The following is a 17,893-nucleotide window of genomic DNA, read 5'->3' on the forward strand; positions in this document are numbered from 1 at the left end:
CTCCTCTGAGGAGGAGAGATCAGAGCGTCTGTCCTGTGACGCACTCTGCGGAGCTAGTGAGGGAGGGGCCTCTTTGGCCTCACGTCAGCGCGATGCGTGATTGTTATTGGTCCTCGGCGGGCCCTGGGCGTTCAAGGAGAGCACGACCAAAATTAAGGAGGGGGGGAAGGCGGGGAGGAGTAAAAAAAAATGAGAGGGGGGGCGAAAAAACCGAGCGGAGCTTAAAAACTCCCGACAAATGATTATTTACCTCGGCAGCAGCGGAACATCGTAGCTGGCTTCGTGTCGGTCTACAGCCGATTCGGAGAAAAAGGGGGAAAGAAATCGGGAGAGAAATGTGCGTGAGGATTAACGCAGAGGCGGGGTGGGAATAAAATAGGCTGGACTTGACTACCAGCTGCGACTATCCGGATTACCCACTCGCTGGAAAAGGGAGAAAACAAGCGAAGCTTCGCGGACATTTGTGCGCTCGGAGAGGATGAGCTGACCGCCGAGGAACGGAAAAAAAACAAAACAAAAAAAAAACAAGTGTTTGAGGTCGAAAGTTGCGAGTGGATGTGGAAACGGACAGCAGTGGGCCTGGGAGGATATTTAGATGCTGTCGCGTAAACTTCGCTGTCGGTGCCGTTTGAAACCGGCGTTGTAGGAACCGGACCGCACAGGAAAGGAAAAAAAGAAAAACACTCAATCCACCGCAGCGACAAGCTTCATGTCGAGCCCGACAGCAGTTTATTGCACCGGGTATTAAAGAGACAGCGAGCGAGAGAGAGAGGAGGAAAAAACCCAGAAGATCGGCTGCTCGTGCAGATGCCAACGGCAGACTGCAGGTTGCTCCATCATGGCCGGATCATGAGGTGTTTGACTTATTTGCTGCTACTTCCAGAAACACTGAAAAAGTCCAAGAAGGTAACCAAGCTGCCGGGCCGGCTGCCGCTATGTTATGAGATCCTGACTCTGTCCCTGTCGAGCAAGAAAAAGCAGCAGGAGAAGGAGAAGAAGATGGCTGCGGAGTTGTACCCCGCTAACAACACCAACAACACCAACCTGGCCAACGGCACTACGGTGGCTGACGCGGAGAAGACCAAGGAGCTGCAGGTGTGCCAGGCCAGCGGGAGCAGCGCCGGCGGCGTTGGGAGCGCGGCGACCACTCCGACCACCCAGCAAAACATCAACAACAACAACGTAGACCCACCCAGCTGGCAGTGCAGCCACCCCACGCTCCGAGAGAGGTAACTCCAGAAACACAGAGGACAATTATCCGCCTAATCTACCGGGGCACACTGTGCGCAAAAAGCCCGGTCACAGGGATCGCAGTGCGAAAGAGTCGCTGTCAGAGTAATGACAGCCGCTTTGACTCGCTGTATTAACACGGAAGCTGGCAGCAGCAAAGTGCACGAAAATCACTGCTGTGAGGATCGCTCATGCTCATTTTACTTTGGAGCACACTTTGACTCCCTCGAGTTTCTAGAAAACTGATTTACTTTTGGAGCTTCTTTCTAAACCAACATGAGCTTTTTTTGTTTGTTTTACTTATTTGCTCCTACCGTTCTTTAATCTCTTTAATTTATTCTGGCAGTAAACAAATCCCACTTGAGTTTGAACTGTTGATCTGCCAAAACAAGACATTTTAAAAATGTCACCAAGCACTCTGGGGAACTTTCCATAGATCCCAATGAGCTGACATTTTCGAGGCTGAGGGATAAAGTGAGAAAACAATAAGAGGGTAGTCCTCTTTTTTCCCTGCAGCCCTCCTGTTAGAGCTACATCCTCCCTAAATCTATGAAAATAACCAGTGTCTCTAGGCAAAAGCAGTGTGGGAGGACTTGATGTTATACAATAGTTGAGGCTTACTTGTGAAACCTGCTCTGTTTTTAGGAACGCCTTGATGTTTAACAATGAGCTGATGGCTGATGTCCACTTCATTGTTGGGCCCTTGGGGGCCTCGCAGAAGCTTCCCGCACACAAGGTAAGGAGCGCATCTCGGAAAAATCGCTGCAAACCAGAGAAAGACAGGAAGCTTATGCACTAACTTAACTAATGTTGATATTTGAGCTTTAAATTTAAATATGAGCTCAGAGGACAGTGCAAGGTAATATATCGGCTCTAGTGTTTAACTTGTGAAAGACGAGCTCCTCTGGTTTCTCTGACGCATCTGTCTCCTCCCTCTCCCCTCCCCTCTCAGTACGTGCTGGCCGTGGGAAGCTCCGTCTTCTGTGCCATGTTTTACAGCGATCTGGCGGAGGAGGAGTCTGAGATCCATATCCCAGATGTGGAACCTGCTGCTTTTCTAATTCTGCTGAAGTAAGCCACTCACCATCCCTTCGCACAGCCAACCAGAAGCTGAGATGACAAGCACAGTCAGTGTCACTTCAAAGCATATTATTACTCATCCAAAGCTAAGCAGAGGCGAATGCCAAAATGCTGGGAGCACCAGAGAGCCGTGGCAGCGGCGTGGTGCTCTGTAATTGCTGGTTTTCTCAGCGCTCTTTGTTCGACTGGCAACATTTTTTTCCCCCCCTTTTCCTCATCCTGACAGTTTGCCTTTATGCACACTAGTAGTTATAAATAACATGCCTTTGTTGCTCATTCAGTAGCGCTGGCTAAAAGCGTAGCACAGATTGTTGCTCTGCAGACTTTCTGGAAAACGGGTAGGATTATGTATAATGGTGTTATATAATCTTCTTTGGGAAGGAAAAGAATTCCCTTTTTTGTTTGCCGAGTCTCTTGATACAGTAGGAAGAAGAAGAAGAAGAAATGTGGAGCCAGAGTCACTTAAATGTGTTCATCACTGTATCTTCTTAGTCAGCATATCATCTGTCAGCCAGTCTGATTTCTGTACATTTAAGGCTCTTTTCTTTCTCCCAGGTACTTGTACAGCGATGAGATCGACCTGGAGGCAGACACGGTGCTGGCCACCCTGTATGCTGCCAAAAAGTACATCGTCCCTGCACTGGCCAAGGCCTGCGTCACCTTCCTGGAGACCAGCCTGGAGGCCAAGAATGCCTGCGTGCTGCTCTCTCAGAGCCGCCTGTTTGAGGAGCCCGAGCTGACGCAGCGCTGCTGGGAGGTAATCGACGCCCAGGCCGAGCTCGCGCTGTGCTCGGAGGGCTTCTGTGAGATAGACCTGCAGACGCTGGACATCATCTTGCGGCGGGAGACCCTCAACACCAAAGAAGTGGTGGTGTTTGAGGCGGTCATGAACTGGGCCACGGCAGAATGCAAGAGACAGGGTTTGGGGCCCACCACTCGCAACAAAAGAGAGGTCCTGGGTAAGGCGCTGTTCTTGGTGCGCATCCCCACCATGAGCCTGGACGAATTTGCAAACGGTGCTGCGCAGTCGGACATCCTGACACTGGAGGAGACGCACAATGTCTTCCTGTGGTACACTGCAGCTAAAAAGCCCCAACTAGACTTCCCTCTGAATCCCAGGAAGGGCTTGGCTCCTCAGAAGTGCCACCGCTTCCAGTCCTCGGCCTACCGGAGCAACCAGTGGCGCTACCGCGGCCGGTGCGACAGCATCCAGTTTGCTGTGGACAAGCGGATCTTTATTGCCGGTTTGGGCCTGTACGGGTCGAGCGGCGGCAAAGCCGAGTACAGCGTCAAAATCGAGCTTAAGAGACAGGGGGTGATCCTGGCGCAGAACCTGACAAAGTTTGTGTCGGACGGCTCGAGCAGCACGTTCCCGGTGTGGTTCGAGCATCCCGTTCAGGTGGAGCAGGACGCGTTCTACACAGTGAGCGCCGTCCTGGACGGGAATGAGCTGAGCTACTTCGGCCAGGAGGGCATGACGGAGGTGCAGTGCGGGAAGGTCACGTTTCAGTTCCAGTGCTCCTCCGACAGCACCAACGGGACTGGAGTACAGGGAGGACAGATCCCCGAGCTTGTGTTCTATGCATAAGCTGCTCTGGACTGCTGATGGGAAATTAGGTCTATCGCTGCCTCCCAACCTTCAAAGTAATGTAGCATTAAAAGACACTTGAGTAATGTCACACTAAATGGCCTGGTTAGTTCTATAAGAGACTATTTTAAAAGCGAAGGAGCTGTTTTATCTTATTTAATTTAATGTTATTTTTTTATTTAAATGCTGATTTAACGTTATTCGCTCAGAAGCTTGTTTTTCAAGGGCTGCGGCTGCTGTAGAAACAACATTAATACAGTGACCTGTGGTTATGTAATCAAGCTGAGCTCCAGAACTGGAACAAGTAGGGTCTGCTTCAAATTGTGTAATTGCAAGTCTATATACAATGTTGTTACTATAGTCCAGGCAGCAATATCACCTGAGGAGCAAACTTTATGTAGTGTTCGATTCTAATGCAGAAAAAAAAGAAGAAGTAGAAATCGTGTCAAGAACAGAGTCGTTTTGCACTTCAGAGGACGACCTCAGAAACGTTGTGTCTTTTTGTAAAATACAATTTATCTGTTAACAGCTTGATGCTGTTGATGAGCAGATGTGTTCTGTACAAGAATGCTTATACACCTGCCGAAATATAAAGGTTATAATGTGAGAAAGCCGCACATGTGACATCTTATGGGATCTGGGTGAGGGAGTGGGGGATTTGAGGGGCAGCAGCGCCCTCTGGTAATTAAAGTGGGAACTACACATTAGGTTTCTACCTCACTTGCATGGAGTCTGGCAGGCACAGATTTGAGGACTGATAAGGGTTATGTCTCTTTTTGTAAGTGAGGATTTGGATTCATTTCCTACTAAATAAACTGCACAGTGCATTTAAGAGACAGCACACTTACATTAACGCTGGCAAAACACTATAATGGAAATGCAAAGCTATGCACGAGGAAAGCAAAGCCTAAACCAGTGACTTTCTTTGACAGTTTCCCAAAATATTTTGTACATTATAGTTAATGTTGATGCGCTTCTGCTTTGGCAGGAAGGCTCGTCGTGTTCAATTTAAGGCAACAGAGCTCATAATCTTCCAGGTAGCTGCAGACCAGACCAGCCTTACAAAAATCAAAGGTGGTCACATTTGAGTTTTTGTAAATGTAGAAAAGTCAAACTCTTGAGTTTAATAGGCTAATAATATGCCGTACTTCACAAAAAGTACAGGATGCTCTCAGAAACAATAACAAGGACCGTTTTTATTTATTAGATAATTTGAACAAAGTGTGGAAAACAGAAAAATTAGAATAAAACATTTTGGTGTGACTGCCCTCCACCTCGTCACAGTTTTCCCCAGTTCTGGAAGTTTCAAATCTCTGGAGGAGCTTTCAACAGTGTGAAGAAATAACTCACTCTTATGGCCACTTGAGAAATAATATTTTTACAGAAAGGTGTAATATACACTCGCCACTTTATTTGGTGTACCTTCTAGTTCTGGGCTGGACCCTCTCCATGCATGTCTGCAAAGATTCAACAAAGTTGGTGCAAACATTCCTCACAGAGCTTGGTCCATATTGAGCAGTTGTTGTCATGCAGTTGCTGTCAGCTCCACACCCATGAGGATAACCTCTCATTACATTACACCACTGCCAGCCTGATCCGTTGATATAAATCAGTCCCCGCTTTCATGTTCTTTATACCAAATTCCGACTCTACCATCCAAATGTCGCAGCACAAATCAAAACTGAGCAGACCGGGCAGTTTTTCTGACCTTCTATGGTCTAATTTTGTTGAGCCTGTGTGAATTACAGCCTCAGTTTCCTGTTCTTAGCCCACAGATGTGACACCTGGTGTGGTCTTCTGCTGCTGTGAAGTCCATATGCTACAAGGTTTGACATGTTGTACCTCCAGAGGTGCTCTTCCCTGGCTGTAATGAGTGGTTATTTCAGTTTCTGTTGCCCTTCTATCAGCTTGAAGAAGTCTAGCCGTACTTTTTTGACATCAACGAGGCATTTTTGCCCAGAGATCTGCTGCTATCTAGACATTTTCCTACGTTTGGACCATTCTGTGAATCTGAGCTGCCTAACATAAATGCAGTGGGTTGCTGTTATATGACTGGCTATGACTGCCATGCGCTACAGAGAAGTTCAACAGGTATACTAAATGAAGGGATAAATGAGTGTATACAGCTTTTCATTTGAGGGGAACTTCTTTAATAATTTACCAGCAGACATCCTCCAGCTCCAGCTTCTTTTCCCTGTTATTAAATCTATAGTGAACATTTCTGGTTTTTACAATATGTGAAAGGTATTAAGTAAAACTTATGTCACACCTGATTCAGCATTTTTATAACACGACTCACAGTAAACAGAGTAAAGTGGAGGTCAAATACCTATAGCAGGAGCGTTGATGCAAAGTTCTCTGGCCAGAACAAGAAACGTTCTTCCCAACACGTAGACGTTCACCTGTGGATGAGACAACACAGGATGAGTAAACGATGTTATTCAGCAGACGTAAAGTACCTCGCACTGCCAGGAAAAGTGTATCTAATGAGTCCAGGAGCCATTAAATCCATTCAAAGCCACTTACAGAATTATAGTAGAGTGCGATTAAGCACACTATCAGGATATGAAATAAGGCCGTTGCATCACCGGCAGGACAAGTGTTCTGGTTACATAATTGACCTGAAGGTTGCAGAACATTACGCTTCAATATGTCTGTGATTTGGAACTGTAGACTCATCTCTAATGAAAACACCTGCAGCTGCACTCGCTGTGCCTGCAAGTTTTGGTTTCTCCGCTCGGTCCGGACAGTCCTGACTTTTCCTCACTCTGAACAGCCCAGAAAATAGTGACGCTTTAGCTTGTTGTGATGAACTCATCGAATTTTAAAAGCAACTTAAATATCTTCATCACTGATGATTAAGAAAGCCCCTTAGAGACTTCTAGATTTACAAATAAAGCACAACAACTGAATAATCTGACTGTTTCATGTTAAAGTGAAGGCAACTGCTGGTAACAGACTTGTTTCAGTTTCTCCAGCTTCTCAAATGTGACGATTTGCAGTTCATCTTTGTTTTAAATGACAGTAAATTGACCATCTTTGGCATCTGAACTGATTGGCAGCCAAAATAAATCATGTGAAGATAAAATTTTACCTTTTTTTGCAACGAAACTGACACGAATCCATAAATAATTTGTATAAACCCTAATCTAGTGAATTTTGTTATTTTATTCTGGCCAACTTTTATTTTTTAAGGCTGCATCACTTGTGTCACTTTGAAAAATTGGGTTTGCATGTTTCTCTGCAGCACTGTGTGAAAGCAGACCTGTGTAGATGAGCACAAGCATGCGATGCAGAACTTACAGAGTGTGCGTATAAGTACTTTAACATGATTCGCAGCAGTGGAGGAGCTTTTTTAACAACACAAAGTCCGACCAGTCATTTCCTGTCCCCAAACAATTCTCATGAGACAAGAAATTCAGCTTCTGAAAAGGCTCACCTGTTAACTAAAACCATTCTGGGTCAGACAATTACAATTCAATGTAATTTATATCGCGCCAAATCACAATAACAGTTGCCTCATAATGCTGTGTATTGTAAGGTAGAAACCCGATAACACAGCAAAAACACCAACAAACAACCCCTGTGAGCAAGCAGTTGGTGACAGTGGGAAGGAAAAACTCCTTTTCAATAGGAAGAAACATCCTGCAGAACCAGGCTCAGGCTGGAGTGGCCATTTACTGCAACCAGTTGTGGGTGACGGGAGGAAGACAATCCAGGGATTTGTGTCTCCTCCTGGGATCTTTACACATTCACCTAACAAGTGAAAGTATATCTTACTTGTTAAAACCATACAACTAGTTTTGTGTCAGTTATGTTCTACATTATTGAACAAGTAAACTTGTCACTGAGGCTTTAAGACCTGCAGAGTCAACTGGACTGCAAAAATCAGTGCTGCAGAAAGTTTCAGATTGAAGTATTAAACGTTCGTATTCATGTCATTGTTGAAAACAACACTTCAGGCAGCAGAGTTGATAAACTGGGGCTGATGCGTTTTCCTATTCAAACTTTCTGGAAGAGGATCTGATAAGAAATCCCTTGCGCGGTTAAAACTAGGCTGAGCAGCAAACTAGAAACCAGGTTTGTCAAAGGAAGAGAGGTAACAGGAGGTGAATGGTGCTGTGTGTCATCAGGGTTATCTCACAGGAACCTCCCATCACAGATGTTTCATTGTGTTTTACTCCACAACACCTCCAGAAGGCTCAGCAGTTTAAAAAAAAAAAAAAAAAAGCAGGGGGTTGGGGGTGCCCCCACCCAGCCCCTACTTTATCTGAAAGGATCTGATGATGGATACTGTTGAATAACAAAGCCACGAGGCTGCACATCTATCATCTCTTAACGAATTAACAGCGCTGCAGCCTGGAATTAAATTCTGCTCTGGCTGAAATTTGAAGGAGGCGGCAGTGAAAGCTGGAGGATCAGGTCATGAACTCGGGTCACATCTCTGTCATTCCTTCAGACCAACTCTCCCGAGAACACGGGGAGGGGGGACTAAAACGAGGAGGTTTTAGGAACAGACAGACGGGCTCTTGCTCAAGGCCTCCCCTGGTGTCGAGCAGGGACACAGATGCTGCTTTGCTATTCTGGGAAGTTGATTCCAGCGAGGAATTTCTACATGAAAGCAGAAATAGAGGAGCAGGAGGAAGTGGAACAAGTGCATCACTACTGTGTGACTGTTAAAACGGGGTTGTTCGCCATCATTAATACTACGATATACAGACAAACGAGGAGACACACCGACTCCTCAGAGTAATCTGTACAAGAATGCAAAACAGTAAAGAGCCAACCTCATTTCAATGATGAAATAAACAGCACAAAAACACAGTGCGCTTGATCTGCCCAGCATCAAACCAATCAGAGTTAGAGAAGAGCTGGTGAAGCTTTAGCACCTTAAAAACAGGCGTTTTTCTCTGGAGCTGGATGACATAAAAAAATGGAGCTAACAGAGTGTCAATATAAGGATGTATATTCATCAAATATTGTTTTTCTACTGGATACAGAAAAACTACAAATAAACAGCTGTTTGCAAGCTCAATACATCATTGTCAATCACAACAAGAAATGGCAAAAGCTCACAAGTTTATATTTTATATCTGCGTCCTGTTTTTGTGCATGTAATAACACCGTGGCAAACAGGTCATTTTCAGAAGCAAAAATGGAAACTCGTGACCCAAACTGCCCGCTGTACACATCTATCACAGTTTTCAGACCCCAGTCCCCTGATGTACTTTTGACCCGTCGTACTGATTGTAGCTGTGCACCGTGTTCCTGTGCAGAGAGATTTATTACAGATACCGGAGGCACTCTCAATTTCAGCTGGACTCATAAAGTAGTTTGTTTTTGCCTAATTATACTTGCTTGCTGGATTTGCCACTTTATTAAAACTTTTAATTAATCAGAAGTCTCGAGGTGGCTGAAAAGCACACAATTATTTTTACAATGTGTACACACTGCACTGTAAGACAGGAACCGAGAGTCACACCGTTTCTATTATCTGTTGAAGAATGAAAAAGAACGAAGAGATTGCAAACATTTTATGCAATTTTGGAAACTTTGTTCTGTATGATGCACAAGATGCAGATATATCCTAAAAATAAGTGTTAGAACTGTCAATCGTCTATTATGCAGAACATCATGATGTAAACAGTCATCACAGACAAGTGACATTTCACTCTTGTGGTCTGAACATTACAGTCGAGTCACGCGTGAGACTTTAAAGTTCAGCAGTGGCTGAACCTGAGAACCTGAGGAGTAAATAATCTCCTCTCCATCAAAGCGTTAAATCAAACTTTCCACGGTCAAAGTTCAACCCCCAGCACCCTACAATCAAAACTACTGTGTGGTTACCTGATACGTCACAGTTCAACAAGTGGACACAGTGATTGGGGCTTTAGAGGGGAACAGCTTTCAATTAAAGAGCTCCTGATGTGGTTCGTATGACTGAAGGCTCCTCTGACAAGCCTGAGGATAAACAGCTCTTTGATAAAGTTGAAAGCTACAAAGGCAAACAGCTGCTGTCAGCAGGTCTGCATGTCTTTATACCACAAACAATGGAACTGGGCAAATGGTACGTTTGCTTAATGATCCCAAACCGATTGTTAACCAGGATCCCAGACTGAAATCTTAGCACAAAGTTTAGCAGCTGAAACCAATCAAACATAACATTTTGAGCACTGACAGGTAAAGTGAATAACACGGATTATCTCTTCATTATGCCGCCTGTTAGTCGGTGGGATATATTAGGGAGCAAGTTAGTCCTCAAAGTACTAAGAAGCAGGAAAAATAGGGAAGCGTAAGGATTTAAGAGAGTTTGACGAGGACCAAATTGTGATGGCTGGGTCAGAGCATCTCAAAAACTGCAGCTGGGGGTTCCCAGTCTGCAGAGGTCAGTATCTATCAATAAGCGATCCAAGGAAGGAACAGTGGTGAGCCTGGGCATGTGAGACTCGCACCTTCAGGGGTCTAGTGGAGTCCATGCCTTGATGGTTCAGGACTGTTTTGGCAGCGAAAGGTGGACCAACATAATATTAGGCAGGTGTACAGAATGTTCTGCCTCATTGGTCTATAAGACAATAAATATATGACAACCCACAGCATCCTAAAAAGCACTCAAAGGATCATCTTTGTCTGCGTCCCTTTAGCCTGACAATGATCAGGGTCAAAATATAGAGGGCCAAAAGCCAGACTAGCAATTCAAATGCATTTGTTCTTGAAGAATAACACTCACTGGGATCAGGAACGGTTCAATTTCATGTTACCACCAACTGGCAAACATCTGGTGTGGTGACACTCCCCCAAAGACTGACGAAGCATCCAAATAGTGTGGAGGTCACCACCCAAAGCACCTGTTGCACAAAACTCTGCATGTGTGCAAAGATACAGCTCTCACATGAAAGAAACATCTGAACCACTCAATTAATGACCAACATGCTAAACTGCCATAATGTCAGCTGGATACAAAGGCAGCTGGTATCGATCCGACCCTCAGCAATGGAGCCTCTGCGTTTAAGCAGCTTTGAGAAAACAGCCTGAGACAGACAAAGCTGACCATTCATCCAAACAATGCTAAGAAGACCAAGTGGTCTGGGTGTGGATCCATAAAAAGTGATTGGTAGAGTAGAACACACCCCACCGCCCCAGCAGCAGCAGCTACAGCCACATTTCACAGCATTAATAACCCCACAACCCCACCCACCTAAAATCCAATACAAATCCATTCCCAACCCCCAAATGCCAGGGTGGTGCTGGTGGTGGGGGAGGGGTGGACGGCTCCTCCAAGACAGCTGGGTGTATAAAATAAAAGCCCCCGACCAGCTGTGACTCTGAGAAATGTCCCATCCTCACCAACACCACACCCCTGACTCACTGTGAATTAAATATGCAGACAAATGGAGGGCTTACTAAATTTATACACATGCAGACGAGAAAGATTTAATCACACGAGGGAAAGCGTGAGCGCAGGAGCAGCTAGGGAGACCTGCACTATGGGAGCAGTGGTAGAAGGTAGTGTGTTTAATTGGTTTGCTTGAACAGGGTTGGGCCTTAAGACGCATCAAAGCGAGAAAGACATTTTCATCCAAGTCTGGAGAAGTTATTTCATTCTAACAGTTTTTAATAGGGATTTACAGCAGATTTCATGAAAGAATACAAGAAATATGGTCTAATATAAACAGGGGCTTCAACTGAGAGTTTAAATTGAACTGATGCGGACATTTTTTTACCCTATTTTGTTCTAAAGACCAAAGAATTCACTGATAATATGAAAAAAAACAAACAAACAAATCAATCATCCAATATAGACATAGTAAAACTTACCTGCAGAATATCACTGAGGTCCAAGAGCATGTCTGAGAAAAACCAGGTCAAGGAAACTAAATGTTCAGGTCATGATTTGCATTTTTCCAAACAGTCAAACAGAAGAAGAGCCAGGCTGTCGTCGTTTTTAGGTGATCTTGAACAACAGTTCTCCAGGTTCTCTGAAGGTCTTTACTTTTGACGTTGGCTGTTTTTCCCACTCATTTTCACTCAAGTCCTTATACATTACATTTCAAAATGTTTGTTAAGCAACTTAAAAGATTGACCTCTGAGTCATTCAAGCATAAAAAAAAAAAAAAAAAAGTTATGTACTCAGTGGATGAGCCAGAGTTTTATCAACATATAACAGCATATTTAGCAAAGAGCCGAGGTTAAATGACACTTTGTTACTGTTTCTTTGGTAAACACCAACAGTGTTAGTATTTTTGCAGTCCTAAAAATCTATTTAGGGCAGATAAACAGTATTTGAAATCATGTCATATCCTGACAGATGCATTTGGCCTTTCAGTTGATTCATCTACAGTTTGCTGAAGCCTCATCAGAAAGGGTCTCAGTAAAAGGATGGCTGTCAAGAAGTCATTCATAAAGAAAGAAATGAAGCAATCAAAATTACACAAGAACTGGAATGAAAATCTGTGGCAAAAATTTCTAATTTGTGATGAACACAAATGAGATGTTTTGTTTCAAATTAACTTCAATATAAATGAAGGAAAGAGACAGGACAGCCATCAGCAGGCTACAGCCATCTGTAAAACACGGTAGAAGCTCTATCATGGTTTGGGTCTATATTTCAGTCTGGTGCTGGAGCTCATGACAAAACTTCTGTAATTATTAATGCAGAAGAGATCTATCAGATACCATTTAATAGCATCTGAATGACAACAACTTCGTTTTTCAGGATGACAATGATCCCAAACCAGTGCTAATGCAGTGAAAGGCAACCTGGATAGAACAAAATAACACAACAAAACTCACCAGAGCCCAGAGCTCAACATCACTGTGGCAGTGTGGAATCATTTTAACAGAACAAATAAAAAGGTAGCCAGCACCTTCTAGGAAGCCCGAAGAACCATTTTCATGATCTTCAAGCTCGTCTGAATTACAGAAACTCTATTTTTGTCTTAGAAATGTGTATTTTTGCGCTTTTTAACTACACCTAGTCCCCATCTTCCTGGTGAAATGTAAAGAAATGATGGGTGGCTCAAGAGTTTTGCACAGTACTATGAATATAAAGACAGTTTTATAGATCCCCCCTACCCACCCACGAAACTAAGCACAGGTAGATTTCCTGATTGTATGACTTTGTACATGCTCAGAGGGCACCAGCATAACCTTGACGACAAAATTAAAATTCAGTGAACACAAATCGATTGACACCCAAGTGTCACTTTTAACCAGGCGACTCTTCAACAATAACAATGGATTGCATTTCTATAGCGCTTTTCGAGACCCTCAAAGCGCTTTTACAATTCCACTATTCATTCACTCTCACATTCATACACTGGTGGAGGCAAGCTACAGTTGTAGCCGCAGCTGCCCTGGGGCAGACTGACAGAAGCGAGGCTGCCATATCGCGCCATCGGCCCCTCTGGCCATCACCAGTAGGCAGTAGGTGAAGTGTCTTGCCCAAGGACACAACAACAGAGACTGTCCGAGCCGGGGCTCAAACCGGCAACCTTCTGATTACAAGACGAACTGCCAACTCTTGAGCCACGATCACCCAATAGGCCTGACAAAAAGACACAAGATGCCTGACCGGGGTCTGGATAGCCTGTCCTCCCAGTGCCCAACCAGCTTGAACACACTGGTCTCTATGGCGACAGGTGCACCTGTCTCCAGGCTGCCTATGTGGATTAGCGGAGCTCCTCTGAAAAAGGCCGCACAATGGAATTAGCAGCAGTGCAGATGAAATGCAAAAAGATAATCCCGGCACATCCCGTCTGGAAATTGCAGATGATTCCATTAAGCAGGAAAATAAAGAGCAGCAGGTCCTTCAACACATCTGGACCCTGAGGTGAGGGGGCTACTTAGATCTTATATGGCAGCAGGAGAGATCAGAGGATATTTAATCCTCTGATCTCCCCCCTCCTCCCCCCGTTACACATCTTAGTGGCTCTTATAATATTTCACATCTGTCACAAGTCCGTACTTATATTAAACAGCATTTGATTGCAGTAGCCATTCCTGTTAATGCTGGTCAATAATTCTTCTTAATGCATTTTGCCTCAAAATTTGCAGCCCTCAGAACTGGTCAAGATGTTTAAGTATGAAATTGACAAGTTGAGATACCTTGGGTTGGGGTGGGGTTGGGTAACAATAAAGACATAAACCCTGGCCGATCCATTCATTGTTATTTTTAAACTCAACAATGACACCAAAGCTTAAAGAAAGGTCCATAAAGAAAAGGTTTTCCCACTTTGCCCTGACCTCAATCCATCAGCACCTTTGGGATGAACTGGAACACAGGCTGTGAGTCAGACCTCATCAGCCAACATCAGTGTTGGACCCCATTATCGCCCCTGTGGCTGAATGGGAACAAATCTCAGCTATAAAAACCCACTGAAAGCCTGAAACACCAAGACAGTGGAGGAGCAACAGATTAATGCTCGTGGTTTGGAAATGAGATGCCCTGCAAAACCAAAAGAACTGGGTAGACTGCTGTGCAGAATAAAACAGGTAAAGGCTGCTGTTGTTGTTTCACAGCAGACGCTTTATGGAAATGACCGCCCGTTTGTGTGTCTCTAACTGTAATTATCTGGCAAAAAAGAATGATCACACCAGGTACCATTTCCAAAAATAACAGTCCGAGCAGTTTTGAGGACAGACCGCCTTAAAAGAGGTAAAAAGACCCAAAGTTTCTGGAGCGAGATCAGAGAGGCGGTGTAATGCAGCCAGGAGGCGGCTGTGGCTGCAGAGTAATTGCCCTACTTTCTGAGTGTGGCCACTCTCAGAAGGACACACTCAGAGGTCCATCAACATGTAAGAAGAGATTATATTCAGCTGCAGTGAAAGATGTTAATGATGGTAAAAGGCTTAAATAAATTCTGTATAATTTTATCATTTAAAATCTTGTTTTTGTTTTATTTCAGTACAAACCTGGCCCTTTGTGCAAGACTCCACTGTCAGAAACAAGCCATTTTAACTCCAACCGTATGTAAGGCCATCCTCCCTTAAAGTAGCTTTCTTCTACTCGCAGATCGCTCTGTTAGGCACGTCCCCTCTCAGTGACATCATACAGAACCAAGAGACAAGGTTAAAGATGGATTGGACACATGCAGAGGAGGGACAGTGGATATACTGGACAAAAGATGTCCAAGATGGATCTTACAGGCAGGAGGAAAAGTAGAAGACAGAGAAGGGTCATGGATATACTGAGAGCACAACAGGATGCTAAGGATAGGATGAGATGGAGGCAGATGATTCACCACAGTGAAGAAGAAGCATAACATAAACAAGAGGTTTGTGGGAAACTACTGAATTATGAGACAGCAGGAAAACTGAAAATAGAATGTATTGAAGGAAGGTCAGAAAGACAAATAGAAAATTCACAACACATGAACGATCGGTGAGCATCTGAAAATGGATGAATGATCCGAACAGTGTGGCCGCTCCTCGTAAATTAAACCCCAGGTTTGACGGATGTTTCCCTTTTTTACTCCACTCTCCTTCCGTCTTTGTCCTCATCCTCCCCTGCGACAACATTACAGAATCACCCAGCTGTGGAAAAGGAAGCGAGCAGAGCTATTTTTACCCCAGTGACACTCTTCAAAACATGCACAAACAGACAGGCCTGCGCCAACACGCGCGCACAAACAAACACAAAAGCCCAGCAAACAATGCAGCAGGAATGCATTACACCCTGCTCGCCTCTTTTCATTAGGCAAACCTATCCCGGCCGTTCTGTGCAGCAGTTACATAACGCAATCACCCTCGGAGGTGAAGTGAGTCAGGAGTAAACCCACACTGAGAGCAGAAAAAAAATAAATTAAGAGCTTCTGTGCTTATGAAAAAAGGATGAACCAAAAAGTCCCATTATCCCGATGATGACACATCACTCTCGACTTCAATAAGCTGCCGTTAGCGCTGTATGAAACATTTAGAAAGGCGGTGACAGGCGGCCCGGCCTCCGCAGGCTCACATCAAAAGCAACCTGCTGGCTTTATTGTGCCACCCTCCATCGGTATAAAAGGCGGGTTTGCAAATTTAACTTGCAACTTTGTCTCAGCTAATACTGAACATCTGCTCAGCCGCTGCAGGAGGAGCGCGAATGAAAGGAAAGGGTTCCCTGGTGCATGCAGGAAAAGCAGCTCGGTTATGGAGGAAACTTCTTTGATCAGGCTTCCCCTCAGAGAGCATTCTTCATTACATTCATTTAAACCAACACACACAGGCAGATGGCTAACTTGCCAACTTGACGCACTTCAAATTTATCATTCTAGTTCGACTCAGCCTGATGTAGTTCCCATTAATCTCTCAATTTTGGCTCTCGGAGTCATGCTAATTTGCATTCCTTGACCCTACACATCAGACAGGCACACTTACAGCCTAGAAAGTCAGCTAGCAAACAAAACTACAAAGCTGATGTTTAAGGCAGATGGTGTATTGAGTGGTGAGACCGAGAACTATTTTCTGTTGTGAAAGAGGGACATTTATCCGTTTGCCATAAGACAATCGCTTACAAGATGCCAGATATATGGCACCGCGGACACAGAACAGAAGCAGTAAGAAAAGAGGCATGCAGAAAAATATGTTTTGTGTGTTTCTTCTATAAAGGGATAGAGCTGTGACGGCAAGCTTCATCCATAAAACAGGATGAAGCACAGCGTCGTCATGGTAGGCCGTTCAGAGGGTGACTTTCGTATAAACACAGGCAAAGACCTTTAATTTGCTGATACTTAATAATCATTATTTTGCTCTTATATCCAGATGTATTTTCTTCGTAAATGCTCCATGAATACATTATTTAGACAAGTGAAATAATGCAGTCGAGCAGGATATGTAAAAGGAACCTATGCTGGACATTTTTTTTTTATTATTCAATTAAAGACTGTCAATAACTACATATGTTAAACCCAATGATGTGACTCATTTTCCCGTGTGGCCCTTAATGAAACTGGGTTTGACATCCCAGAGCTACATAATTAATTTAAAACCTGTTTTGACACAATTCAGAGATTATCCACCTAGAACAATCATTTTTCCAACTGCATCAGGGATGGCCATCTGAGGAGGGAGTTTAATTAGTCTGAAATGAACTTCGTCTTTGTATTGGATGTAAGTAGGATGCAGGATGCTGCCATGTGCTGCTTGTTTATCAAGTAAGACTGTGTAGCAAACACTCTGAGCCAGACACAAATTTCCCAGAGGGACAGTGAAGTATACCTCAGTCTTCATTTGCAGGTTCAGTAAGCAAAAGCTAAAAGTCAGCCGAGAATCTCAGCTTGGATGCATTCTGTAAATTGTTTCAAACTCCAGTCGTTTGCCTATCATAAGAAAAAGAACTGAGCAGAAAGGATACGTGGCGTTCCCTCGGTTCGGCAGACCATGTAGATGCAGGCGGCGATGACGTGGGAGGCCTTGCGGCCACGGGTCAGGTGTTTGATGAGTGCCATCTTGTAGAAGTTCAAAGCTGTGTCCATATGGTGCTGGTTCATCTGTAGCTGGTTCCCCACGATGTTGATGTGCTGTTTCGCTAGGGACACAAACAGACAGACATCAGCTCACAGAAACAAAGAAAAGTACAAGTGTTCTGCAACCTGCAGACTCTTAGAATCGATACAGAAAAGAAGAAAAACAAGTTTCAGGGGAGAGCTCAGCGTGCGACTGCAAGGTTTGTCTTCTGCCTGCATGAGTGCGCCCAGAAACTGTCATGGAAAATAATTCTTGCCTATTGGAAGCTTTGACCTGATGATGACATGTGATTCAATAAATTAACAGGGAGAATTTCATGGAAGTCCAAGTGATTTTTTCCACAGAAATCTGACATATATCATCGATGACTATCCAAGAAGATTTAGTTGAAATGTAAGTGAGAGATGGACACGTGGAGAGTTAGTTTCTTTTCTGTGGATGTGTTTAAGAAGCAAATCATCATATCCAAGGCAAAACATGCCCTCCATACTCGCCTCATTTTAAGTTTATTATGACAGCAAAAATCGCTTTGGTGTCTTCTGAAAAAAA

General features: G+C 44.2%; 2 protein-coding genes across 2 annotated transcripts in view; one reads left to right on the forward strand and one right to left on the reverse strand.

The window, feature by feature from the left end:
• brf1a (BRF1 RNA polymerase III transcription initiation factor subunit a) overlaps nt 1-17,893 on the reverse strand; it is a 133,711-nt gene that overhangs the window by 94,267 nt on the left and 21,551 nt on the right. The window contains exons 4-6 of the mRNA XM_063500293.1: nt 17,232-17,405; nt 11,714-11,745; nt 6,228-6,300 (exon numbers count right to left, since the gene is read on the reverse strand). Coding sequence (XP_063356363.1) covers nt 6,228-6,300; nt 11,714-11,745; nt 17,232-17,405 — 279 coding nt within the window. The remainder of the gene's footprint in view (nt 1-6,227; nt 6,301-11,713; nt 11,746-17,231; nt 17,406-17,893) is intronic.
• On the forward strand, nt 179-6,181 carry LOC134646402 (BTB/POZ domain-containing protein 6-B-like). Its single transcript, XM_063500294.1, has 4 exons — nt 179-1,229; nt 1,876-1,966; nt 2,183-2,301; nt 2,866-6,181. Exons 1-4 carry the CDS (start codon nt 808-810, stop codon nt 3,896-3,898), a joined length of 1,665 nt encoding a protein of 554 aa, XP_063356364.1. The 5' UTR covers nt 179-807; the 3' UTR covers nt 3,899-6,181.

Source organism: Pelmatolapia mariae, linkage group LG16_19, assembly GCF_036321145.2.
Source record: "Pelmatolapia mariae isolate MD_Pm_ZW linkage group LG16_19, Pm_UMD_F_2, whole genome shotgun sequence".
Taxonomy (NCBI): domain Eukaryota; kingdom Metazoa; phylum Chordata; class Actinopteri; order Cichliformes; family Cichlidae; genus Pelmatolapia; species Pelmatolapia mariae.